The 24,996-nt window shown below is 50.6% G+C and overlaps 10 protein-coding genes across 10 annotated transcripts; 4 read left to right on the forward strand and 6 right to left on the reverse strand.

Annotated features, from left to right (window-relative positions):
• Positions 1–844: 844 nt before the first annotated feature.
• On the reverse strand, positions 845–2,312 carry BU24DRAFT_441328 (enoyl-CoA hydratase; the record flags this gene model as incomplete). The annotated part of the gene is made up of 6 exons (XM_033530436.1): positions 845–1,321; positions 1,379–1,559; positions 1,643–1,759; positions 1,835–1,864; positions 1,924–2,054; positions 2,111–2,312. The coding sequence occupies 6 exons, from the start codon at positions 2,310–2,312 to the stop codon at positions 1,188–1,190; spliced, it is 795 nt and encodes a 264-aa protein (XP_033384174.1). The 3' UTR covers positions 845–1,187.
• A 960-nt stretch (positions 2,313–3,272) lies between these two features.
• BU24DRAFT_480542 (nonribosomal peptide synthetase 12) lies at positions 3,273–6,860 on the forward strand (the record flags this gene model as incomplete). The annotated part of the gene is made up of 9 exons (XM_033533129.1): positions 3,273–3,828; positions 3,879–4,013; positions 4,063–4,145; positions 4,194–4,297; positions 4,360–4,414; positions 4,466–4,695; positions 4,744–4,837; positions 4,891–4,932; positions 5,037–6,860. 9 exons carry the CDS (start codon positions 3,273–3,275, stop codon positions 6,753–6,755), a joined length of 3,018 nt encoding a protein of 1,005 aa, XP_033384175.1. The 3' UTR covers positions 6,756–6,860.
• Positions 6,861–6,881: 21 nt separating this feature from the next.
• BU24DRAFT_422138 (FAD/NAD(P)-binding domain-containing protein) lies at positions 6,882–8,299 on the reverse strand. Its single transcript, XM_033527907.1, has one exon. It carries the CDS (start codon positions 8,220–8,222, stop codon positions 6,924–6,926), a length of 1,299 nt encoding a protein of 432 aa, XP_033384176.1. The 5' UTR covers positions 8,223–8,299; the 3' UTR covers positions 6,882–6,923.
• An 81-nt stretch (positions 8,300–8,380) lies between these two features.
• On the reverse strand, positions 8,381–9,720 carry BU24DRAFT_422139 (uncharacterized protein). The gene is made up of 3 exons (XM_033527908.1): positions 9,279–9,720; positions 8,912–9,217; positions 8,381–8,859 (listed from the first exon to the last, which is right to left on the reverse strand). The coding sequence occupies exons 1-3, from the start codon at positions 9,414–9,416 to the stop codon at positions 8,776–8,778; spliced, it is 528 nt and encodes a 175-aa protein (XP_033384177.1). The 5' UTR covers positions 9,417–9,720; the 3' UTR covers positions 8,381–8,775.
• Positions 9,605–11,376, forward strand: BU24DRAFT_422140 (uncharacterized protein). Its single transcript, XM_033527909.1, has 3 exons — positions 9,605–9,980; positions 10,031–10,246; positions 10,300–11,376. Exons 1-3 carry the CDS (start codon positions 9,686–9,688, stop codon positions 11,229–11,231), a joined length of 1,443 nt encoding a protein of 480 aa, XP_033384178.1. The 5' UTR covers positions 9,605–9,685; the 3' UTR covers positions 11,232–11,376.
• Positions 11,377–11,988: 612 nt separating this feature from the next.
• On the forward strand, positions 11,989–13,660 carry BU24DRAFT_422142 (l-lactate dehydrogenase-like protein). The gene is made up of 3 exons (XM_033527910.1): positions 11,989–12,523; positions 12,626–12,912; positions 13,013–13,660. The coding sequence occupies exons 1-3, from the start codon at positions 12,190–12,192 to the stop codon at positions 13,445–13,447; spliced, it is 1,056 nt and encodes a 351-aa protein (XP_033384179.1). The 5' UTR covers positions 11,989–12,189; the 3' UTR covers positions 13,448–13,660.
• Positions 13,661–14,523: 863 nt separating this feature from the next.
• Positions 14,524–15,876, forward strand: BU24DRAFT_462061 (tryptophan synthase beta subunit-like PLP-dependent enzyme; the record flags this gene model as incomplete). The annotated part of the gene is made up of 4 exons (XM_033531952.1): positions 14,524–14,627; positions 14,739–14,792; positions 14,848–15,115; positions 15,187–15,876. 4 exons carry the CDS (start codon positions 14,524–14,526, stop codon positions 15,874–15,876), a joined length of 1,116 nt encoding a protein of 371 aa, XP_033384180.1.
• A 423-nt stretch (positions 15,877–16,299) lies between these two features.
• On the reverse strand, positions 16,300–17,817 carry BU24DRAFT_422145 (protein prenylyltransferase). Its single transcript, XM_033527911.1, has 3 exons — positions 17,327–17,817; positions 16,857–17,252; positions 16,300–16,782 (listed from the first exon to the last, which is right to left on the reverse strand). The coding sequence occupies exons 1-3, from the start codon at positions 17,548–17,550 to the stop codon at positions 16,416–16,418; spliced, it is 987 nt and encodes a 328-aa protein (XP_033384181.1). The 5' UTR covers positions 17,551–17,817; the 3' UTR covers positions 16,300–16,415.
• A 1,209-nt stretch (positions 17,818–19,026) lies between these two features.
• BU24DRAFT_462063 (uncharacterized protein) lies at positions 19,027–22,735 on the reverse strand (the record flags this gene model as incomplete). The annotated part of the gene is made up of 3 exons (XM_033531953.1): positions 19,027–19,130; positions 19,182–22,308; positions 22,388–22,735. 3 exons carry the CDS (start codon positions 22,733–22,735, stop codon positions 19,027–19,029), a joined length of 3,579 nt encoding a protein of 1,192 aa, XP_033384182.1.
• Positions 22,736–24,241: 1,506 nt separating this feature from the next.
• Positions 24,242–24,994, reverse strand: BU24DRAFT_462064 (6,7-dimethyl-8-ribityllumazine synthase; the record flags this gene model as incomplete). The annotated part of the gene is made up of 3 exons (XM_033531954.1): positions 24,242–24,665; positions 24,727–24,892; positions 24,952–24,994. The coding sequence occupies 3 exons, from the start codon at positions 24,992–24,994 to the stop codon at positions 24,242–24,244; spliced, it is 633 nt and encodes a 210-aa protein (XP_033384183.1).
• Positions 24,995–24,996: the final 2 nt, after the last annotated feature.

A 24,996-nucleotide genomic window follows, 5' to 3' on the forward strand; every position in this document is an offset into this window, starting at 1 on the left:
ATATGCTGGATCTACCACGTGTACACTTCATCTAGTCTATGCGAAAGCTCAATGTCGTTAGGGCAGCAGAGAGCGAAGAAGCTCGGCTAGATGCTACTCATTATCTTGTCTACATTTGGCTATCACTTCCCTGACTGTCGGCGCAAGATGCCAGGATTGCTGACAGGCCACGGTAAGATAATGCAGAGGATCGGATCAAAACCCGCTACCTTTTCGATTCCCTTCATCGTTCTCGCCCCCTAGCATTCGAATTTTCCAGCCCCTCCTTCCAAGCTTCTGCAGGTTCCCGGTCCATCACTTCCTCAATGGATTGTTGGTTGTTTTCCTTCAACAAAGCCAACATTCACATGGCTTGCCTCGACACTGAATGCTTCATGCAGCAAACCCAGAAAGATGCTGGTCCTTGTTTGATAATTGACGTGATTGTGGTCTGTGGTTACGGTATCAGACTGGGTGCAGTGCTGGACTACGAATTTGGTAAAAGCTATGAAGATGAACAGAGGGTTGCACAACATGCTGGCCGCCTAATGGCTTTACATGTTTTTCTCCTTCCAAACTGAGTACCTAGGCATTCAAATGTATACTGTAGCCAGTTACTAGCATAATGGCGTTCCAGATGATTTACAATTGTACTCAAGTTGTGGGGAAGTGGAGGAGTATGTTGCGTCAAGTGGTGGACTTAACCAACTGCCGTGCCTGAGTCTAGTATTCTCTACAAAAATTTAACTTTACGTAGTGATGATGTATGTGACTTAAGATGGCCGTTACAAATCGCATTGGTCTCGACTGTTAGCTGCGGTTCTTAAGAAGCAAGCGCCCCAGCCCTTGCGCACCTGTGTTTGAACACGTCTCCACACTCCTCCGTCCACCCTCGCTTTCATCGCATGTGCCTTTGGATCCTTGCGAACGCATCACATCGGCTGCTCGGTAGCAGCCGGAGTAGCTACAAGAGGCAACGCAAGATAATATCGCTCCCGTGCCGTTGAGTCTTGGCCAATCCGGAGAATGACCAGTCATGGTAATGCTGAGCGAATTTATCCGCCAACAAGACCTCATCTTGCAGAGCACGAAACGGTCACTAGAATGACATGGGCAGGTAGAAGAGATATCATTTTATTGGATTCGAAAGGAGCAGCTACAAACGCCGATCTTAGACTATGACACCATACCCACAGGATCTACGACAATCACTTATGCTGGAAGGTCGGAGCGCGCTTTTCAAGGAACGCTGCTACACCTTCAGCACAGTCTGCAAGCGAAAAGGAACTGTAATATAGGGCACGCTCAATATCCAGCCCCGCATCCAATGTCGTGGCCTCGGCTTGCTGGAATTAGACCGCAAATTCTCCGGTTTCAAGGATTCGCAAGGGTGACTTACCCGCTTTCACAGCCTGCTTCGCCAAACTAACTGCAGGCGAGGAGAAGGATGCTATCTGTTCTGCCAACTTTGACGCCTCATCTACGACTTTCTCTTCAGCCGAGCAAACTTTGTTCACGACTCCACATCTACAGAGTTCGCTTGCCGTTATTGCGGAGCCGGTTAATACAAGTTCCGACACCTGACCAGTTAATATGGACAATCCACATGTTGAATAAAAACCAGGCAAGCCGTGGGGGGGTGGATTGCGAGCATGTGGCATACCTTGTGTTTCCCAAGCGCCCTCGTTAGACGTTGCGTACCACCGAGTCCCGGGATTGTGCCCAACTTGATTTCGGGGAACCCAAATCGAGCATCTGCGGAGGCAAAGATAATGTCACACTATCGATGTTGAGGAGGCTTAGCAGGGCCAGATGATGTACATCGGGGATCTCAGTCGAATTCAATGCTACTTACCAACAGAGCAATTTCGAACCCTCCACCAAACTGACGGACTGCTGTCACTTCTGGTCACTTCGATGAAACTAGTACGGAGGCAAACTCACCGCGAAGCCGTCAACCGCTGCTACGAGAGGTTTTCGGAAGGAGGAAAATGCATCCTCTGCATCTTTCAGCCAACCGATTCGAAAGGCCTCGGCTGTAGATAGTCGGGCGAGGTCTTTGAGGTCTGCACCAGCTGCATCTACGTCAGTTTATTGATTTATTGCATCCTTTAATATCTTCAACACTTGCCACAGAATGGTGATCCCTCGACACTGGTCAAGACCACGGATCGTACATTTGGGTCGCGGTTCAGCTGATGCAAAGCCCCTGTCAATTCATCGATGAGGTCCTGCGAGAGAGCATTTCGTTTGGAAGGACGGTTCAGTTGGACCAAAGCCACTCCGGTCGGGCTAGTCGAGACCAAAATATGGTTGAGTGCAACAGAAGCCATACGAGAATGAAACCTTGACAATGAAAGTTCTTGCATCCTTTGATCATCTTGACCTGTCCACTTGTACTGTTTTATATCAGAGCACTTGTTGTCATCGAACACACCATACTTCGAGGCAGAGCCAATGTCTAGCCTGATCTAGTCAGGTGTGCGCCTGGCAACGGCGGCGTTGTAGTACCCGTCTGTAGCTAGTCTGTATATTCCTAAACATTACCTCGTAAGATCTTCGATGTTGCACAGCTAACCACTAATCTTATACACCCCTTGCATTCAGTTAGAGCGATGGATCAAGGCCAGACTGACCATGTGAATGGTCAGTTACGGTGCTAATGTGAGTGAAGCTTCTGCGCCTCGTGCTAGCAAGATAGTCAAACGAACCGTCTGGTCTGCGCGGTTCGACCGTCTCCGTGTACTGTTTTGTGCTACCCCAGATTCAACGTTCAACCTCATGGTCGGAGATTATCTTTACCTTCCGCATGCAGTAGCTGCCCGCTTGCTGCAGGATAAAACGTCACCCTTGTCGCGCACGCCGAGCAACCTTTATACAACCTCTGAGCTCATATCCAATCGATCCGATCTTTTTTTGAGGTGAGTCGATTTCAAAGCACTTGGTCAGCTAACGCCGGAACAAGTACTGCAAGGTTTTGGACAATCAATGCATTTGTCTCCATTCTTTTAATATATATTTTCCTACGGATCTCGGTATCGTCATTAATGAAACGGTTATGGAGTACAAGCGATCATGGTTCTGAGCCCTGGTCAAGTCTTAGACGGTCTTCGACCAGGCTTTGTCTTTGTTGTGCGTTCATACAGTTTATCGCTACTAACCACAGCCAGCACTGAATCTATGTACGAGCCAAGTCACCAGTAAAAGATACTTAAGACATCCTGCCACCCTATGTACCTAATGTACTTCAATACAATCCAGACTTCAGAACAGTTCATGATCCTACGTTCAAGATGATCTTCAATGGATTGGAAGGCCTTTCACCTGAAGACCAGGTACTCGTTTCACGATTTGGTCGAGGTCCCTCTGTTCCTGTACCAACAAACAATGTCCACAAAGCCTTTGAGGGCATTGTAGACTCACATCCCACAGCGGTGGCAGCAAGATTCGAAGCAAATGTCATCACCTATCAGGAATTAGATGTTTCTGCGAATCGACTAGCCAACTATCTGATCGAATGTGGTCTTCGTCCCGGACAGCGTGTCTGTCTTGTAGTACAACGCTCTTTCGAGATGTTGTCTGGGATATTCGCGATACTAAAGGCCGGTTGCCAGTACGTTCCAATCGATGGTGGTGTTGCCTCTGAACATACCCTGAGACACATCTTCAAAGATACCGGAGCTTCCTTCGTCCTGTGCCTGCCACAATTTGAAGAGAAAGTGAGAACGCACTGTTCGGAAGAGACCACCATTGTTCCACTTGGGAAGGACGCTGAAGCATTTTGCTCGAAACAACGACCAAACATTGAGGTTTCTGGCAAAGATGGAGTATATGCGATCTACACATCCGGTATGTCATCTCTGCATCTTTCACTGGTCATGTCTCTGATGATTCAAAAGGAAGTACCGGACAGCCAAAGGGTGTGGATGTCATGCACGCAAATGTGTGTAACGCTCTACTTCTAGACCCTGCCAGGCTAGGGATCACCATTGGCACCAAGGTAGCACAAGTTCTCAACATAGCATTTGATATGGGTATGTCCCAAGCCCAGCTCGTTCTATTGACTTTGACTTATCCCTACAGGTGCCTGGGAAATCCTCGGATGTCTAATGAATGGCGGTACTCTCTATCTTCGCAATTCTAATTGGACAGACACTCTGAAAGAAGTGAGAACGCGAAACGCCATGTTCTGAATCTTACTGATCTTGGTTCAGGTTGATGTTTTCATCTCAACGCCATCAATTCTTTCGAAGTATCGACGAAGCTCCTTTCCGAACATAAAAACTGTTGTAACCGGAGGAGAACCCTGTCCCCAAGCGTACGTTGTAGTTTCACAACCACACACCACAAATAGAACATAATCTAACAAGACATGTCTAGACTGGCAGATGAATGGGCAGATGGCCTCCTCTACCTAAACATCTGCGGACCAACCGTTTGTCTACCTTGTCGTTAACCTCAAGTCAAGTTCTAACGACTATGCCAGGAAATTACTATACTCAACTCTGCGCACCTCCACTCCCCAAAGAAATCCCTCACCATCGGAAAGCCACTCCCTAACACAAGCGTGTACATTCTTGACGAAAATATGGAACCTGTTCCTGTTGGTTCTAAGGGTTCAATGTGGGTCGGAGGTGCCGGTGTGACCCGTGGATACATCAATCTACCAGACCTGACAACAAAGCGGTACAAGGCCGATCTATTCGCTAATGATGGGTAAGCACTACTTCGAGAGGTATGTCGTACACAAGCTAAGTGGCATAGCTCAATGATGTTCAACACTGGTGACATTGTGGCTTGGAACGAGGATGGCTCTATGAATACCTTCGGTCGGTCGGACGATCAAGTAAAGATTAAGGTACGTGAATACATTGAAGCTAGTCACAGTGGACTAGAACTGACAATGCCAAGGGCTTCCGCGTCGAGCTTGATGGTGTTACTGCGGTCATAGAAGTAAGTACCAATTGTTTGTCATTCTGTTGCATACTTGTAACATCTGGATTTGACCTTGGCTTCCTGTGCCATTCATTGACAGGACATGACTGACATCTGTATAGAAGTTCCCCGGTATCACAAGAGCCTGTTCTACTTTGATTGATGGGGTATTGTATGGGTTCTACAATACTACAACTCTCATTGATGAACATGACTTGGATCTTTTTGTCCGTGGCTATCTTCCATACTACGCAGTGCCCAGCCACTGGGTTTATGTTGCCGCTATCCCTCTGACTCCCAATGGCAAGGTCGATAAAGCAAAACTTGCTAAGACAGCATCACGAGCTAGCAAGATTGTCTCATCCCCACGTGCTTCGAAATTCGACTCCAGGCAGCTGTACAATCCAGCTGCAAGCCCGGAGCAACAGCAACAGCAGACAGATCCAGAGAAAGGAGAAACCATCCTCTACTCAAGCAACCTTTCAACCTTCAATACTTCGGCAACGAGTATACAAGAGAAGCCCGAAAAGCTACCGGAGAAGAATGGATTCCGCGGCCAAAGATGGCTCAGACACCGCGCTCTCATTGTGTACAAGAAGTTCTTTACCGTGGTCGTTATCGGAAACGTCATTGCCGCAGCGATCATTCTTTACTGGAGAGTCAAAAACGATAGGTACATGATGGCCGATCTTGCGACGGCTACTGCAGCAAACCTGACGATGGCTATATTGATGAGGTCCGAGCCGGTGATCAACCTGCTTTTCACCATATTCTGCTCTGTGCCTGTCTCATGGCCCTTATCCATCCGGAGACACTGCGCCCGCATATTCCACATCGGAGGCATTCACAGTGGCTGTGCGCTCGCTGCCATTATGTGGTTCTTGATCTTCACCATTGGCGCAGGCCTTGACTTCGCCAAACCCCCAGAGTTACAGTGCATCAGCGTCGCCTCCATGGTGTTGACATGTTTCATCATTTTGCTTCTCCTGGCAATCGCATCGCTTTCGCATCCCAAGATCCGCGCGCAGTATCATGACGTGTGGGAACTCACGCATAGATTTGGCGGTTGGACTGCTCTTATCTTACTCTGGATCCATGCCTTTCTCGTCACCAGGGACCTACAAATCGGCGTTGCCCCATCCAAAGCCTACCTCACGTCACCGCCCATATGGCTCCTTACTGTGGCAACATCCGCCATCATCTTCCCATGGTTGTTCCTCCGCAAGGTACCAGTCCGGTCTGAGGTTCTATCATCTCATGCTGTCCGTCTGCATTTTGATTACACCACTCCAGTCGTTGGTACATCTGTCCGCCTCGCCGAACGACCTCTGGTTGACTGGCACGGATTTGCAACCATCACCAACGTCAATGGCAAAGGCTTTTCTCTTGTCGTCAGCAACGCAGGTGATTTCACCAAGCGTACCATCAACCGTGCCCCAACTTCGATCTGGGTTCGTGGCATTCCGGCCTGTGGCGTCCTACGTATTTGTACGATCTTCAAGTCTGTCGTACTAGTCGCGACAGGATCAGGAATCGGTCCATGTCTCGCTGTTGTCCTCGCGAAGAAGACACCTTGCCGCATCCTCTGGACGGCACCCAACCCGGAACAAACATTCGGACAAGAGATTGTCGATGCAGTGCGAGATACAGATCCGAAAGCTGTTATTCATAACACTCGGACACAGGGGAAGCCGGATATGAATTTGATGGCATACAACTTGTGGAAGGAAAGTGGAGCTGAAGCTGTCTGTGTCATCAGCAATAAGAAGTTCACGACCAGCATCGTATATGCGATGGAGGCGAGGGGTATTCCAGCTTATGGAGCTATCTTCGATTCTTAGCTGCTCGGTATGGGAAAGGGGTTGAATGCGACAGGTCAAATGTGTTAGACTTAGGTACACACTCGTTACTTGGATACGTGTAGAACATGGATTGCAGTCATTAACAAATATGAATTTCTGAACCAAGTGCTGAACAAGATCGATGGCGTAAAGTGCTAGAAAACGATATCAATAGCCAAGCTCACAGGTCGTGACGTCCTCGGTGAAGTGTTTCTCCCTGTAACTTTTCGTCCACCACAGATACCATGGGATGACGTTCGTCTTAATCTTGTGACCCAGCCATCCTGCATCCTGTACCGTTTTGACAACGCTCTGGCTCTCATCAAAAGCGATGTCGATTCTCTCCCGCCTCAGGCGTTCGTAAGCATCAAAGGCCTCCTTAACAGGCGCTCCCGAGCTCTTTTCCATCCACCTCGCCAGACACCTCGCAAAAAGGACACCATCCTCGAAGACGATACCCGTGGATTCTCCCTGTGGCGGCATTGCATGCGCAGAGTCGCCAATCAACATGACACGATCGGTCGCCCACTTGCCGCCCTTCGATAGAGTGAAAACTGGCCAGAGGTAAAGATCCTGCGCATCTTCGATCACATGCTTTATCAGCGGCAGCGCTGCGCCTTCGTACCGCTTGAGTATGTCGGACCGAGTTTTCTCAGCATCAGCGCCCGCTGCTTTCCAGCCGTCCCGCGACGCTATCTCAGGCATCTGCATCAGCGCGCCGACATAGATCGAGTCCTTTGCTGAGTTGTGGAACGATGTCAAGAGGATACCCTGTCGACCGAAGTTCATGCCTGAGATCTCAAAATGCGTTTCTTCGTAGGCCTGATCGCTTGAAGAGGTCATGCGTCGTGGCGCAAAGCCAAAAGCATTGCAAATACCAGAATAGACGCTCTTTCGAGATGGTTCGACGTGCTTGAGACGGGTGACCGAGTGGATGCCGTCACAACCGATGAGAATGTCGCTGTGAGCAGTTTCCCCATCCGAGAAAGTGATGTCGACGCCACTGTCGTCTTCTTTGATATCTACCGTCTTTTTCCCGCAGATAAGTTTGATGTTCGAATGCTTTTCAATTGCCGCCAGTACGCCTTCCAGAGCTTCGCCTCTCGTAATTCGAAGAGCCTTGAAGGGTGGATCGCCTAGGCCTTTGCCGTCTTTACCCCGGAAGCTGCTCTCTGCGAGTTTGTTGCCGGTATAGAGGTCGAAAACTTCGACCGCCGAACAATCTGCGCCGTAGTCAAACGAGCGGATCTCTTGAAGTGCACCGAGATGGCTGAGCAATCGCAGCGCGTTAGGTGTGAGATTTACAGCACCTCCAATCGTCGCAGGTTCAGGGCGGATTTCGTATAGTGTGATCTCTGGGCAAGGGCTAGTAGAAGGTGCGTGTTTTGTGAGTGCCAATGCAGTAGTGAGGCCTGCAATACCCCCACCGAGAATGGTGATCTTCAGAGCAGGTGTATTGTCTGTCATGGTGTATCAGTATTAAATGGTACGCTGGTGTTATAGTAAATCTATGAATAGGGCAATGGTTCGTAGCAAACTCTAGCGAAAATATGATCAAATCAATGCCAAAAAGAATCCGAAATTGTAACTAGAGCAAAGCTCAAATGAATTAATATATACGATCAGACGGGATCAATGAGATCTTACATTCCGCTGGGGTTACACACGGTTGATCAACCTGAGTCCGTCAGTGGTACAAAGTTGCGGCCGCTTTCGGCAATGTGGGGGACCCGAATGTGTGCTCAAAGTGAACATTTGGCCAAACCAGCACAACCATATTTCTATTTTTGAGGCGTATTTTTAATGGTTCTGTCATCTGCATTCCTTCGGATATCTTCGTCTTTAAACAATGACAAAAGATGCGGAATTGCTAACGCTCGACACTACTATAGGATTTACTGACCTAGACGTCCTGGCAAAGGTACCGTGGCACGCGTGGGAAGGCTGTGGAGCTACTTGTATATTTTCCCTAGATCTGTGATTGATATTCAATATCTATATGTTACGCGCAAGCAACCATCTATAGAACATTATGTTCCGCCTTCCTCTTCTCAATCAGTCGGGCTGCTCTCTGTCGTCGCTCGTCGCGGATGGTTACGAAGACCTAATAGATATTAGCACAAACATATCCTAGGCAAATTGAGCATTACACATACCCAGAACCACGCAGCCATCTCAATAAAACCCCAAGTGAACACAAGGCTGTTCTTGAGGTCGTCTCCAGCATTGTATTTGTATGCTCGGCCTCTGGCCGCGAACATGCCTCCCTCCTTGAACAAGTATGTATAGCCAGTTATTCCAAACAAGAATGCCAGCCTGACAGGTGTTTGTACGCCCCAGTATAGCTCGGAAGCCTCTTCAGGCAGGGAAAGCGTGGTAAGATCCGCGATGCCGAGGAAAGCGAAGAGTACAGCAATAAACGCAGTGAGTGCAGATGGAGTTGAGAATTCGCGAGGTGTAGGCTATGACAATATCAGAATAGGTCCATGGCTTCATGAACATTTCAATTGGAAGAAGACCTACAAGTTGCATAGCTTCCCCAAGCACGAATACGATGTTCTGGCTCGCTATGATCTTGGGGTTCTTAAGGAAGAACACCGCCAAAGTGACGTGAAACAGCGCCAGGCTGCGAATTATGGTAGTCGCCGAGAAGATTGCCATGTTGTAGAGTACAAATACAATGATGTCGAATGGTGGACAAACTGTCTTTTTGATAGCTCAATCCCCTAACATAAACTCCCAAGATTAAGCGTACGACTAGGATCACGTGCTAATCCCTATCCGGCTAACCGTCAGGGGATATCAGCCTTATGCTTCGTCTTCGAACCGGATATACCTTTCTTCCGGCCCATCGGGCTATTACATCCCATCATCTCGGGGATAAGACGCGTTCAGGACATTGAACCTCAATTCCATCTCGTTGCAAGGAGATGTTGTACGATTCTCATAGACAGAGGGCTGCGTGCCGTATGCCGGTACTGCCAGTCAGTGAGAAGCATGTTTGGGCCAAACAACCCGATCGCATTCGTCGGCCCTCCATCTCCACTAGTCGGGTTATCATTGCGTCATTGGTGGCATTGTTACTCCTACTATCAACATTCCGATTCGGTTTCTCGCCTTTTCCAGGATCATCCGTAGCTTGGTTTAAGCATGGAACACATTTCACTCAAGAGCATTCGCTCGAATATCGAGCCAACAAGATCTTGAGCGAGAATCCATTGATTGGTAAGCTATGATACAAAGCCAATGAAAGGTGAGCTCTAACCAAACCGCAGATGGACACAATGACTTGTTGATTTCCATTCGCGTGAGGTATAAGAACCACGTAAATAGTCCAGAGTTCAAGGACATGTTCGAAAATGGTGGACTACCACAGCATGTAGACCTTCCAAGGCTAGATGAAGGTAAATCAGGCGGTGCCTTCTGGAGTGCTTTTGTGCCGTGCCCATTCGGAAATGGTACAGATTTCTCCGATGGACATTATACCGAACGTATGTTCAATACCTATTACCTGTGGGCGTTAAGATGTCTAATTTGAGACCAGTTGTAAAGACGACCTTCGAACAATTGGATCTTTACAATCGATTTGGGCAAAGCTATCCCAAGTACTTCACGCCATCCAGGAATAGCCATGAAGCTGAAGAAGCATTCAAGCAAGGTCGACTTATCTCGCCCGCAGGAATCGAGGGACTTCATCAAATTGGCAATTCGGTTGCAAACCTACGGCTATTCCACGAACTAGGAGCCAAATACGCTACTTTAACATGGAATTGCCACAACAAGTATGCCGATGCCGCAATAGAATCATCTGGCTCTACCTTCAAATCCAGAGTCGCTACGCCGTACTGGCACGGCCTGAGTCCTGCTGGGAAAGACCTGGTCAAGGAGATGAACCGCATGGGAATGCTGGTCGATCTCGCTCACGTCAGTAAAGAAACGATGAAGGATGTTCTAGTCGGCAACGGGGACGGCGACTGGCATGGTAGTCTGGCACCACCAATCTTCAGTCACAGCTCTGCCTACAGTGTATGTCCGCATCCACGTAACGTTCCCGACGACATACTGCAGTATGTGAAGCAGCGCAACTCGATTGTGATGATCAACTTCAATCCCGACTTCATTTCCTGTGTTCCGGGCAATAAGCCATCAGGGCTACCAGACCTATACCCGGCGAACGTTACGCTAAATCAGGTGGTTCGACATATCAAACATATTGGCGAATTGATCGGCTATGACCATGTCGGCATTGGAACGGACTTCGACGGCATCGAATCCGGACCAACTGGCCTAGAAGATGTATCGAAATTCCCAAACCTCGTGAAGGAACTGCTGAAGCAGGGTGTGAAAGACGTAGACGTTGCGAAGATCGTCGGTCGCAACCTGCTGAGAGTTTGGAGGGAGGCTGACGAAGTAGCTGCCCGACTACAGGCTGAGACAGATCCGTTGGAGGATGATCTTAAAAACCCATGGGATTGATGTCGTGATGGCTTGATCGTATAAAGAATGTGCTAGGAAATAGCTCTACTTCGATAGACTTGAGGAGCCTTTGTGGGATGTACAGTAAATGGCAGGTGACTACATATAATATTGCGTACATATAACTGGACACATTTACCGTCAATCCCACTTCCCACCTCTGATTGTGAATGTATGCTATAGACTTCCCGGTTGTATGACAATTTGCGTGACCGACTTTCCTTCGAATTTGGGCTGAGCCACTTCGAATGCGTCCAATATATCGGTTTGGTTGCTAGATTACTACAGTTCGTCTTCTCCAAGCCTCTCGGTTGCGTGTCGACATTGATGAGCCAATGATGGTGACACTTATTTCCAGAATGATGCATATTGTCATACCGCTTTTCAACGACTATCAGAGGAGCTCAGTATTTCTTCCCATGACAATCGACTAATACCCCACGGTCTCTCCACATTCCGGGAACCTGAGTGGATCAGGGGGATCGGGAGGCTCGCCTGCACGAGCGATCCGCCACGTGTAGCAAGCATGACGGCACAATCGAAGAAATACATATCCATGAATAGGCAATTCGGCAAGCTTGTGACACTTGCTCTGACTCCGAGATGAGGCGCAAGCTGAGGCACCGCATAAGAATCGCCTTCATCTTCGCATGAGCATCACGCGATGAGAGACGCCCAGTACTTGGCAGGATCCGAACAGGACACAGCGAGGAGCATGTGTTAACTTCATTCTTGAAGATATATAGAGATGATCGAAGGGAAGGAGGTTAATATTTTTCATAGCATACATACTGTACGTACCTTCCGACTTGGCGAGTTTACCTGCAACATCATACGACTATTTATTTGTTTGCCTTGATTCTTTCCCCATACCAAGCGGCCCGAGCCCCACCAATTACACAATCCCAAGAACAGGTAGGGTTCCGGTCTTACTGCCTTAGATAAAAGACCCTGCCCCATGGATCCGAATTCAAAGACCATACCATCATCGGCAGCACCGCCAGAGAAAAATAGAGGAGAAGTCATGGCTGAACATCGTCTCAAGACATCTGTCGCCATTATCGGTTGTGGCGACGTTGGCTCCACGCTCGCGTATACTTTGGTGTTACAACCCATCTGTAGCGAGGTCATCCTTGTAGATCCGAAGGAGGATCTTCTTCAAGCTCAAGTCCGAGATCTCGGCGATGCAACATATCGCGGGCAGACTGGAGCGCGTGTGAGGGCTGGCACTCACAAGGATGCCGGCCAGGCTGATATCGTGGTGATAACAGCGGGCGCGAAACAGAAGATTGGTACGTAAGAACTGCAGTGCCTCATTCCATCTGAAGCAGTTCTAGGGATTGCAGATGTCTCATACCTTAATCATTTATAGATTGATGCTTACCATTGAACAGGCGAATCTCGTCTTTCTCTGCTCTCGCGGAATCTGCACATTCTTTCTTCGATCTTCCAGGCCATGTCGCCAATCAATCCAAATACGATTCTTCTGCTGGTTGCCAATCCCGTAGACATCTTGACGTACTTCGCCCGCAAGCTTTCCGGCCTACCCGAATCTCAGGTCCTGGGAACTGGCACCACTCTGGATTCGGCTCGTTTGCGAGGTATCTTAGCGCAGAAGGCGGATGTGGCTCCTAATTCGATCGATGCCTATGTGTTGGGTGAGCATGGAGACAGTCAGTTTGTAAGTAAACCCTCGAGCTCTTCGGCTTGACTCGCTGCGGCATGAAAGAACTTCCGCTCCAGTCCCGTCCCTATGCAAAACAGAGTTGACCTTTGTACAGATTGCATGGTCTAGCTGCACCATCGGCACCTCTCCGTTACGTCTTGCACTTCCCCAGGTTTCGGATCCAGCTTTCAAGAAAGATATCGCGGATCACACGCGGGGAGCCGCCGCTGCCATTATTGCAGCTAAAGGATGCACCGCCTATGGGATTGGTATGGTAGCGGCTAGTATCTGCAAGTACATCCTATTCGATTCCCGTACCGTACGTCCACTGTCGTTCTACCAGCCAGAACTTGGCTGTTGCTTGAGCATGCCGGCCGTCATTGGACGCAAGGGAATCATCAAGAAAATGCCTATTGAACTTGATGAGAGCGAGCAGAAAAACTTGGAAGAATGTGCAGGCAACCTGAGAGCAGTGATTGACGGCGCTGAGAAGGAGATGATGGCCGATGAGCAGTTGCGAAAGGCCCTGGAGGCTGACAAGGGAAGTTGAACAGTTGCCCGTACGGTTCCGCACATGGTCCCGCACAGTGATACCGGGAAGGGAAATGATAAGATCATTGTGTACGATTGGAAGAAATGAACGCTTATGGAAATTCGAAGCAGCAAATTAGAGCAAGGTTCTCATGGTTGTGTAGTGTATCGGAACCTCTACCGATAGCATATAACGATAAGTTTACAATATCAGCGACAATTCTTGACTTGAATGGCCAACACCTCTCCCTACTGACTGGGATCGCTTGATGCCATGAACGCTAAAAGCTCGAGATGGAGGCTCGAGGCGTTTTGGGTTCCTTACATGTAATCCGAGATGGCATAGTGAAAGGGGAAATCTCCGACGGGAAACCATGACTTCATTGCCCTTCTCCTATCACGATGACGACCAGAAGCGTCGGACAACCCTGTCCGTACCGTCTCTATCCAGATATCTTGGTGGTGCTAATCACCGAACTTATTCACGCAAGGCATGGCGTAGGGCCAGCTTTGATAACCATATGCACACAACCCTGCCACGTGAATGGCTCTCCTGCGAGCCGCAGGTTTATTTTCGTCACCGACCAACACCCGCCGCGAAGATCTCGAACTCCAGCTACGGCTCCCAGCTCCGGATTGTTCCTATCTGTCCCCTGCGAGAGATTCTGGGGGGCTTCCCCATATTTTGGTCTGTCCTTCCCCGATGGAGCAACCGTTGTAGTTGGTGGGTGGGAGCGCTAATCGAGAAGGAGAGCGGTAATCCGTCGATAGCCGCCATGTCCAAGCCCAACCCAGACTTTCTCAACACCAACGCATCCTTGTAGCATCATGGGCGAGCATGACCCGGGTAGGAGAAGTTATAGGGTAATAATTCGGATTTATAGGGTAATCAAAACTACCTACCCCTCTGCGACTGTTTGATGTGGAGCACATACCAACAGATACGACTTGATATATTTTATCTTCCTTCGCCGGTGTGCAGGAATTTTGATAACCAGCATTTCAAGTTTTTCAATATTATATCTTTTTGCAGGTCTCATAAAAATATACGATCAAGTCTCGAAGTTCACCTTTTTTTTTAAATCTCCTTTCAACATGACTGTGTCAGAGTCTATCATCAGGGCCCAGGAGAAGGCATCTCAGCCATGGGTGGAAACACCACTTCGAGAATCCTATGTTTTATCACAAGCTGCGGGATGGTACGGTCTTACTCTACATTCTCAATATCACTTCCCTTGATATCACTGCCATGTCCCTTATCGTCCCCATACTCGCCCCCTTTAAGATACCGGATTTCTAAATCGCAGAAGCAGAGTCTTCCTCAAGCTCGAGACAGTCCAACCATCCGGATCATTTAAATCACGGTACGTCCCCATCTCCCCACCCATAAGCAACAGTCCCCCTAACGTCCATCCCCAGAGGCATCGGCTACTACCTCCTCCGCCGTCTCGAGGAACTCCCCGTGGGCTCCCAACCACACATTTTCTGCTCCAGCGGCGGCAATGCGGGACTCGCCGCCGTGCACGCAGCTCGCGCTCTCGGGCTCCCCTGCACCGTCGTCGTGCCGCAGACCATCAAGCCATTGATGGTGACGAAGATCAAAGCAGCCGGCGCTTTCGAAGTAATCCAGCACGGCAACGCATGGGCAGACGCAGACGAGTACATGCGAACTGAGATCATGACCAAGGTTCGTTCTAGCATCCACCTCCCCTCCCCTCACCCACTTAACTCTTAATACTAACACCCCCCTCCCTATAGACAACCAAACCAACCATCTACGCGCCCCCCTTCGACCACCCCGACATCTGGACCGGCAACTCGACCATCATGCACGAAATCGCCGCACAAATGCCCTCCGGCACCGCACCCGACGCCATAATCTGCAGCGTCGGCGGCGGCGGCCTCTTCAACGGCATCCACCAAGCCATGGACAGCCTCGCCATGCACTCCACCACCGTCGTCGCCGTCGAGACGGAGGGCGCGCACTCGCTCAAGACCAGCATGAACGCGGGGCAGGTCGTCACGATGCCGAAGATCACGTCGCTGGCGACGAGCCTGGGGTGTGCGCGCGTCACGCAGAGTACGTTCGACTACGCGCAGCGGGCGAACGTAAGGACGCTTGTGCTTCCGGACGCGGAGGCCGCGATGGGGTGTTGGCGGCTCGCGGACGACGAGCGGATTATGGTGGAGTTGGCGTGCGGGGTCAATGTTGCGTTGTTGTATGATGGGAGGTTGGAGCAGGCGTTGGGACGGCCCGTGAGGAAGGAGGATAAGGTTGTGGTGGTGCTGTGTGGGGGGAGCAATGTTACGATTGATATGCTGGGGCAGTGGAGGGAGGAGTATGCTTGGTTGGATAATGTTGGCGGGAAGGATGCGGTGCAGGAGAGGCATGATAGTGCGGTTGGGAGTCCGAGGTGTTTGCCTAGTGATATCACAGCGCCGAACTGAGGAACGAGCGTAATGAGTTTTAAAAAGATGGGAAAGAATAGGGTGGGATGGGATGGGTATCCCCATTTTCTGGTCTGCATGTTATGACTTTGGGCGTTTAGCAGGTTTTACTTTCTCTTTTTTTGCGAGGACATCGACGAACTTTGTCGTCAGTAGTAATGGATGGAAGTGAGGGATGGTTATACACTGCCTCCTTTTTGATTGATTGAATCGTATCAGTCCCGGTCTTGAGTCGTGAAGTACCAATAGCTTTTCTGGATTGGAGTCAGTATCAACATTCATATGTGCAATTCATATCTTGGTTTACCGTAGTTTTCCCAGCATTGTCGTGTGATGTGTACATACGGATATAAGCTATGCATTGTGGAATCAGTGGGATCGTTGGTAACATTTGTATGTTTATATATTCAAAACATACATACTGTAGGTACGACCGCCGGGTATCAAAAACATTAGAGAATGGTGGGTCGTCTCCGCCTTTTTCTTCTTCGTAGTATCGAGACATCAAGTTAAATCGTAGTAGCTTTTCTTTTCTTCATCTACGCCGCCGCCGTCTCCACCGCAGCAGCACTCGCAGCACCCGTCTCCTCCTTCCTCCCCTCCGCCTCCAACAACCCCTTCCTATACTCCCAGTACGTCTTCCTTATCGGATCGTACCTCGTCGCCAGGAGATCGAGCGCCTTGACCGCCAGCTCCGTCTTCCCCGCAGCGGCGTAGATGTCGGCGAGCAGGTCGAGCGCGTGGCTCGAGAAAACGTCGTCGTCGGGCCTGTTCTCCGGGTCTGCGAACTCGAGCGCGAAGTGCTGGAGCGCGGAGAGCGGGAGCCCGCTGCGGCGTATGACGCCCCGGAGGTAGTTCCAGGGGGATTGGTTCTGGGGTGCTTTGCGGATCGCGTCTTGTGCGTATCTAAGTTTTGGGCGTTAGCGAAGTTGAATTCTGAGCAACAAGGAAGGTGGTGGGAAAGAAAGAAAAAGACGTACTCTAACTCCCTAACCACAACATCCCTCTCCACCTTCTCGCCCTCGCCCACCGTGCCCCCAAAGACGAGAAACCACCTATGATTCCACGCCGAATTGTTCCTCACATCGTCATCGATCATCCCCTCCGTCCACTTCAATTCCCTGCCGTCGAACATGTCGAACCGCTTCACGAGCCACTGCCGATAGCTCCAGACATGATAGTTCTTCGAGTCCTGGTCCAGCATCGCGGTGATAAATGCAGGCTCCCCGTCAGGCGAACCGAGCTTGTCGATGATAGTCTGCCGGTGGTGCCAAATCTGGTAGTTCTTCAGGTGCTGCAGCGCCGTGGGGTTCAGCCAGGCTATTTCGGCGCGGAGATCGCTGTTCAGTGCGGAGAGCGTTTGCGCGCGGTATAGCCTGTCTCAATCCATCAACACCCCTTCCCTTCTCAAACAATTCTCCCTAGCCGGTGGAGGGGGGAAAGGGCTTACCAAACAGTATAATGCGCAGGATTCAACCCGATGATGTGCTCCGTGAGCTCGAGCACGCGCTCGCTGTGCTCGTTGGCCGCCATGCACGCGCGCAGGTACCCCATCGCTTCGCTGTACTCTTCTGTGTAGGCGATCGCGGCGAGCGGGTGGTGGCCGTAGTCTTCCTGGGGGAGGGGCGCGACGTCTGACCATTTGGGGTCGTCGTGGTAGTATTTGCGTGCCATGATGACGAAGACGGAGGTGAGGGTGTTGAGCGCTATTGGGCCGAGTGGGCGGGCGAATGCGACCTTTTGGGGCTATGAGGAGGATGTCGAGGTGAGATGATGTTGGTGGGTGGTGGTGGGGGGAATTTATATGTAGGTATGTAGGATGATGGATATCATGGGGCTTGGCGAACCATGGAGCTGGATGTCAACGAACAATAGTAAGGAAAATTCCACACACGTAATTGGTTTCGATATAATTCATTGTTCGTCAGAAGACGTGAAAGGATTGCTGCTTGGGAGATTTACGTACGAAGAAGGAAAAGGAGTGTCCATGGTATTGGATTATTGGCATGTTGTTGTACTGTGCTAACCTTGGTGGAACATATTGAATATTCCTCTTTAGTATCACACGACAATATTCACATACACTCAACGTTCCAGTTACCAGGATCTCGACAAAAGCAAAAAGTGTTTTGGTCATTCAGTACTCTCTATTACTCTGTCTGTATCTCTGTTCCCTGTCTCATTCCAAGCCTTCCTCTTCCCCTCCCTCCTACACGCCTGGCGGTCAAGTAGCCAAACACTCGTCCTTTCTATCCTCCCACCCAACCCGCCGGTGTAGCAAAAAGGACGGGTAGCAAAGTCCCCATCTCCCCCGATCGACTGATTACAAAGAGAAGAAGATGATGACGACCCGAAAGAGAAAGAGAGAGGGATGCAAAATGGAAAAGAGTTTTCCAAATGCACAAGAAGCTAACCACAAAAAAGGGAGTGTAAGGAACCCCTAGGCAATTAAGCAAGCAAGCAAGCACTTCTTAAATCCCAATACAGCCCGAGGGCGAGAGAGACACGAGATTGTCCGTCCGTCCGTCCCTCTGTTGTTTTCCCTTCCCCAGTTCAACCTTCACGAACGGGATCTGAACAGAACAGAACAGGAAACAAAAGGAAAGCCGTCATCAAATGGGAGAGAGAAAAGGCGGAAAACAAAAGGGAGAAGCACAGAGTTTTTTGTAAGAACTACATAGATGATACAGGTATTGCAAGAAGCAAAAAAAGGGGGGTTCGAAAGCACAGAACACCGGGCCCAATGCATGGTTTCGAGAGTCAGAAGAAAAAGAATTGTGGAGAAGACATGAAAGGGGGCGGGGGATGATAATTATGATGATAAGATGGATGGCCGAGAGAGCCTCCCCCGCCCCTTCTCTCCAGAATCGGCAACCCCTAGCCGACGTCCTTTCTCTCTTTCTAGCCGAGTGTATTGATGGATGATGATGTGAGTAGGCAGGAACCCAGCCGTTGAGGAAGGGCACCCTGAGAGTGTGTGCGAGAATGAACCAGTGGGAAAACCAGATAGAACGCCAGGGGTATGCTTAGACCAAGCTTTTTGGGTACTTTTTCCCCGCCAGTAAAGTGTTGAATATGCGCCGTAGTGTCCGAAGGGGTCGAAACGATGAGTGTTGAAAACGGATGGTCGGACAGATGGAGTGGAACGGCTTAGTTGAGGAAGCCCTTACATCCAACAGAGCCGCACAGACATGGGATACGGTCCGTGGCATCCATTTCACGCTCGAATTTGTAGTCATACGTGAGTTCTTCGTCTACGATCTTGTTAGTTACTGTGAAATCAAATAGTCGTCTAAAAAGCTCACCTTGACCAATGTCCCGCAAGGCATAGATGACAATTCGCTTGGTGCCATCCACCCTGATAATCTTTGCCGTGCAGTTCGGCGTACAGCTATGGTTGATGAATCGAGCAATACCACCCATCTTGGTCGCGTCGATGACCGTATCTTCATCGATACGGAAAAGATAGCTCGAACCGACTCCCTGCATGTCATACTTGGCTTCTCGCAGATCTGCGACACGTTGACGAACCTTCTCACCAACATACTCGATGATCATGTCGTTGGCAGTGATGTTCTCCTGAGCGTACAGACCCCAGTTGTGAATAGCCGAACGATCAAACTTGACGAACTTCTTTCGCTTCTTCAGTTGATTGAAGCGCATGGCATCGCCTTCAGCACCGGTCATGCTCTTCGAGATGTTGATGTCGTTCACCAGACGTCTGTTGTTTGCACGATTGGCACGGGAGTTGGAAGTCTGAGTCGTCTTCACGCCTGCGCTGAACTTGAAGCCTTCCACCACTGTGTTAGGGTGCTGCTCGTTCTTAGCACGACGCTCTCGCTCCTCACGCTCCTTCTGAACGCGGATGCGATGAGGAAGATATTTAGACTTCTCAGATTCGCGGATCTTCTTGACTCCTTCGGTTCTTGCTGAGCCCGTGGAGTTAGGAACGTAGTATCCTTCAATCTTTGTTTCGGTGCGTGAGACGCCCTCTTCGCCGGGTCGATTGAGGTGCTTGATCTGCTTTTGCTTCCATGCCCAGGACTGGACATCTCCAACTTTAGCAGGGGTGACTGATTGCAGAGCGTTCTTGAGATGGATAAGATCTTCGTCGTCTTTGACTAGATGTTGCCAACCATCAATGTCCATCACAACGCTGAGATCATCTTCCACGGTCGGTCGAGGACGACCTGTCGAAACACCATATTGAACCGATGCACGCTCATCCTCCGGTGTTGCTTCACTCTCAGAGACGGCAACCTCGGGTTCGGCTTTGGGTTCCTCCACCTCCGGAAGCTCTTCCTCTGGACGCGTGATTTCTGTGACCTGGACTGCTGCGGCCTTGGCTTCTTCCTGGAGTTGCTTCTTCGTCTTCTTCTTCGGTTTCGTTGGTGCAGCCTTCTTCTTCGTTGGTTTGGCCAACTCTTCTGTTTCCAGGCTTTGGATCGGTACCGCAGAATCTTCGTCGAGCAGCTTGATGACGACTTCAGGTTGTTGCTTGGCTTCAACGCTCGTTTCAACACCAGGTTCCACGCCAAATATCTCGTCCGCCTCTTGCTCGATCAATCGGAGTCGCCTGAAACCCTTGAGTGCTTTGTCTGCCTTCTTCCAGATCGGCGAAGAACGAGGCAGGATCGCCAGAACTTGTTCCAATTCCTTCTCCGCCATGTGTTCGGGATCCTTGTGAATCAGATGCGCTAGCAGACTACGAGCATGAGTATCGTCCATCATCTCATCGTCACTATCTTCTCCCCAACCAGCTTCGATTCGTCGTCGTTTGAGGCGATTAGCACGAGCAGACTCCTCGTCGTCGAGGTCAGTAGACGGAGCACGGCTGATAGGGCGGCTTTCTTGCTCTTCGGTGTCGCGAGTGAATGAGCTTCTACCCTCGTCATCGGAATCCTCTTCGTCATCCTTCATAAATAGCTGGTGATGCAAGCCGCGCACGTTTGTTCGTTTTGGAGCAATCTTCTTGCGTCGCTCATCGCCGTACACGTTTGTCGGTTTGGCAAACTTCTTCCCACGCATACGATTGTGATCAAATGGCCCAAGTGCTTTCCGACCATGCCTGCCCGAGAAACCAGCGCCCCGGGAATGGGGTGTTCCATATGCTGGCGACTCTGCCAGACCCGGGAAAAGCGTTGGAGGACGCACTTCATCTTTGCTTTGTGGGTCAGGGATATTCAGTCTCCGTCGCTTCGCTGCGTGCTTCTCCGGCGCCATTGCATCAACCAGAGCGGTGCCTGCAATTCGAGACTTGATATCGCCCAATATCCGCTCCAACACATCCGCTTTGACCATTTCCATGGCTCCTTGAACAGGACAAAGGTTATCGGCTCTCTGCTTCTTCTCGAATTCGAAGTCGTCTGCCTCCTCCTGGATAATCCTGTCTTCCTCCGCCTGGCGTTTCTGCTGAGCTGCAACTCGTTCCGGACTAGGGCTTCGCTCGTAATCAGGATCGCCATAAGGGTTGCACTCCATATTCATGACATATGTGAAAAGAGCAGCCATATTGCATTCTTTGAAGCATCTGACCGTCTCCTCCTCGCCACGCCTTGACTCGTGGAAAGTAATAAAGTATCCTGTCTCGTCGCAGCGAACGTCTGTCCATTCATAGCTCTTTAATCGCTTCTTCAAGTGCTCGATCGTAGTCCCTAATACAGGCACATACGCATGCGCAATGAATATGTACGGTTTCCGCTTCAGCCGAGGCTTGATATGTTGCTGTTCGATGAGATGAGAGCATTGCGCCTTTCGCGAGACAAATGGCTGCGGGAATTGTGTGGGTGTGTTCGAACCAGCTGCTGGGGGTCGCATGGCGATTCCTTTCCCTGAAGGTCCTTTTGGCACATTCGCTGGAAGATCTGTTGTCACTATAGGCGAAGGAGCCGCCTTCTGGGCCATTTTATCCCTCAGTCTGGATTCCTCCTTGCGGCTTTGTTCCACAGCTTTTGTAACAAGGGAATTGCATCTTCGACCCTCACGATCAAATCTGACTGTTATCTGCTTCAGACCTATCCGCTGGCCGGAGCCTTCTTTCACCGCTCTCTTGGCGGATTCAGAGGCCGGAACTGCTCCAATTCTTCGAGAACCAGACCCCAAGGAATCGCGATACCTAATCAGACATATTCCCAATGGACTGCCATTGTCGGGGTGGACTTGGTTTTTCGCGGACTCGACATTTCCGAAACCGGTGAAGAAGGCTCGCACCTGAGATTCAGGCACCAGTGGATCGAAACCCATCACCACCACCTGAGTTGGAGCATCAGGAGCGCATGATAGGCGCTTGTCGAAAGGATACGGTTTGGCGACATAGGGCGCGATGCGTAGTTTGCATTTCAAGGGACCTGTACCTTGAGTCTTAACGACGTACTTGCCAGAGGTATAGCCAGCAATTGCGAGGCGAGGATCCGGCGGGGGAGATGGGTCGCCCTGTAACACAAGTCAAGTTAGCCTTAGCGTCACAGGGCGACCACATCTCATGGGTATACAGTTATTGCTCACAACGTACCTTCTCGATTATTTCCTTGTATGTAGCTTTCACTTTGCTGCTCGCTCTCCTTTTAGAATCTAGTTTTTGATCGAGTAGAGGATCGTAAGATATGCGCATGCCCATGTTGCCATCCTCGGGCCGTGTGGAGATTTTCGTCTCTGGGGGTGTATGCACGGGTGTCATGGTGCCGGTAGAGTTATTCATATGCCCCATGGGCGCGATGTGCGAGGAAGCGCCGGTCGTGTGCAGCGTCTCATTCGAGATTTTTGCGGAGCGCGGGCTGGGAAACTTGCCTGGCGGCGAAGAGTCTGTGCTGGTTAAAGGTGTGAGGGCGTGTAATGATATAGAATGGCCAGAATACGACATGTTGTGTTCTTCTGCCAAGAACGGAGAGGGCGCTATACTGGCAGTGAAGGTGTCCGTGTAGAGAGATGGTTGAAGGGATCTCGGAGCCGATCGTTCTCGACGTTGTCATATGGCGCACGTGAAGTGTGAAGGTGGTCGAGTGAGAGTGAGAGTGAAGTCCTCAACAGCCCCACGGACCAGGTCGTCGACTGCGGGCGTAAAAAGGACGGACGAGTCCGCGCGATGCGAACCTGCCCGTCGTGAAGTGAATTCTTTTCCGTATCGCGTGCTGTGATGAAGGACGTGATATCAGGGCTGGAGGAGGGTATCTTGTGATGGGGATGCGCGCCGCGTCCGTTCCTAGCAATGCCGCGCTCTGCAACTCCTCATCTCGCTCGAGTAGGCTTTTTCGGGATTGAACGGCAAGGAGTTGTGATGTGGAGAGAGAGGCTGGTGTTCGATGTTAAGGGACGCGGTTGTCAGGAAAAGCAGCAGGAACGCGAAACGTTCAGAAGCCGCGCGCTGGTCGGCTGGGAGGGGGTGAACGGCCGCTGCGGAAACCAGCAATAACCCGGCAGCTGAAGGAAGAGGATACAGCGAAACGATCTCCGCTGGCTGCAAGTAGAGATGAGCGGACTGGAGTCCTGGTGATGGGGGAGGTGGTTTGGATGGGCGAGGAATGAAGTTCAAAGAGCGCCAAGGCCCTCCGATTTCAAGGCATTAGGGGCCAGTCACTCTTACCACACCTGCACTCCTGGAACAACCACCCAACCACTCATTCAATGCCGTACCGTCGTCGCAGTCGTCCACACGAAGAGCCCCCCTATCTCGCAGTGTGCGCCTCGTAAAATCAGCACCTCACGATTCGTTTACATGCATTCACCAACGGTCCTGCGCTGCTGTCGCCCCCAAGAGCTGCTCCTGCACGTTCCAGCCGCACGTCACCGCCTCGAGGTCTCACAAGCGTCAGCGCATATGAATTCGGAAGGTCGGGGATACTGTTTCGCATTGATGAATGGATTTCTGGTATCTACATACATACTTAGGATCATGTAGAACCTGCGATCGTGATGCGCATATATATCGATACAACTCACGTGAACGCCGTGTAGAGGCACACAATGGGTCGGTTCGCTGTGAGGGGAAAGGGAGGAGATGTTGTTAGGCTATACCACATCACAGTCAACGTCTAGTCTTTTCGGACTAGGTGGACAATCGACGGCAGGACATTGGGGTTGCTAGAAATTCTTCAACCCAACAATGTCCTCATACACATTTCGAGACGATCAGGCAAGACATGCACCTTGGCATTGTTGGGGTAATCACATGCAGGCTTGTACGAGTCCACATCCTCAGAACCCTCGCGCACACAACCATGGCCTTGATATGCCTTTGCATTGAGCCTACTTGACATACGCTCCGCTGTCTCTAGGGCAATGCATTCTCTCAAGTGTGATAGTCATCTCCGTCTATCCCTCCATTTCCTTTCGTTCTGCCGACGAGAGCTCGTAGGAATAGCTAACTACCCTATGCCACGATCTTGCCCTCCACCCAACCCTTCCTCTTGACACCCAACTCCACCGCCGCACTACCCCAATCCTCGCCGTGATTGTGACCCTCGTTCTTCCCCGCTCCGCCGATGCCCGCCCTCTGGAGGCCCTGCTCGTCGCTCAGCAGGGTCAGTAGGCCGAAGATGATAGGCACGTTGCCCTCGAGCTGCAGGCGCATGAGGCCGTGGCTCACGGCGTCGGCGATGTATTCGAAGTGCATGGTCTCGCCCTTGATGAGCACGCCGATGGCGATGATGGCGTCGAACGGCGTCTTGAGCGATGTGTCGTTCGAGCTCGATGTGGAGGTGGTTTGCGTGAGGTCGGATACGGACCCCAGGAGGTCGGCGGCTGCGCCTGCGATGCCGGTCGTGGAGGATTGCACCTGCGAGGCGGAATACAGTCTAGATGGTGTAGTGATTAGAGGAGGAATCGGGACGGTATTGGGGAATGTGGTGTTCGTACTGCTTCACGGCGTACGGGAGCTCGTAGCTTCCCGGCACGCTCTGGATCACAATGTTCTCGTCCTTCACGCCAGCAGCAGCGAGAGACTTCTTCGCGCCGTCCAGAAGAGCATCGATGATCGTGGTATTCCACCGTGCGTGAATAATGCCAATACGAAGCCCCGAGCCTATACAATTCGTGTTAGAGAGGTGCTTGGTGAGATCAACAGAGTGAGATGTTCCCCACCATCGTATGTCTTGGGTGCGCCAGGTCCTTTGAGGGTCGTCATGA

Source organism: Aaosphaeria arxii (assembly GCF_010015735.1).
Source record: "Aaosphaeria arxii CBS 175.79 unplaced genomic scaffold BU24scaffold_4, whole genome shotgun sequence".
In the NCBI taxonomy this organism is placed as follows: Eukaryota; Fungi; Ascomycota; class Dothideomycetes; order Pleosporales; genus Aaosphaeria; species Aaosphaeria arxii.

Excerpts from the sequence above, each read along its gene's own strand:
- BU24DRAFT_422138 (XM_033527907.1), bottom strand. The coding sequence starts at position 8,222 with ATGACAGACAATACACCTGCTCTGAAGATCACCATTCTCGGTGGGGGT.
- BU24DRAFT_422139 (XM_033527908.1), bottom strand. The coding sequence starts at position 9,416 with ATGGCAATCTTCTCGGCGACTACCATAATTCGCAGCCTGGCGCTGTTT. Across the intron at positions 9,218-9,278 it reads TTGGGGAAGCTATGCAACTT|CCTACACCTCGCGAATTCTC; the intron begins GTAGGTCTTCTT and ends ATATTGTCATAG. Across the intron at positions 8,860-8,911 it reads AGATGGCTGCGTGGTTCTGG|GTCTTCGTAACCATCCGCGA; the intron begins GTATGTGTAATG and ends AATATCTATTAG.
- BU24DRAFT_422140 (XM_033527909.1), top strand. The coding sequence starts at position 9,686 with ATGTTGTACGATTCTCATAGACAGAGGGCTGCGTGCCGTATGCCGGTA. Across the intron at positions 9,981-10,030 it reads GAGCGAGAATCCATTGATTG|ATGGACACAATGACTTGTTG; the intron begins GTAAGCTATGAT and ends ACCAAACCGCAG. Across the intron at positions 10,247-10,299 it reads CGATGGACATTATACCGAAC|TTGTAAAGACGACCTTCGAA; the intron begins GTATGTTCAATA and ends ATTTGAGACCAG.
- BU24DRAFT_422142 (XM_033527910.1), top strand. The coding sequence starts at position 12,190 with ATGGATCCGAATTCAAAGACCATACCATCATCGGCAGCACCGCCAGAG. Across the intron at positions 12,524-12,625 it reads GGGCGCGAAACAGAAGATTG|GCGAATCTCGTCTTTCTCTG; the intron begins GTACGTAAGAAC and ends ACCATTGAACAG. Across the intron at positions 12,913-13,012 it reads AGCATGGAGACAGTCAGTTT|ATTGCATGGTCTAGCTGCAC; the intron begins GTAAGTAAACCC and ends ACCTTTGTACAG.
- BU24DRAFT_422145 (XM_033527911.1), bottom strand. The coding sequence starts at position 17,550 with ATGGCACGCAAATACTACCACGACGACCCCAAATGGTCAGACGTCGCG. Across the intron at positions 17,253-17,326 it reads CCTGCGCATTATACTGTTTG|GCTATACCGCGCGCAAACGC; the intron begins GTAAGCCCTTTC and ends GGATTGAGACAG. Across the intron at positions 16,783-16,856 it reads GTTGTGGTTAGGGAGTTAGA|ATACGCACAAGACGCGATCC; the intron begins GTACGTCTTTTT and ends CCCAAAACTTAG.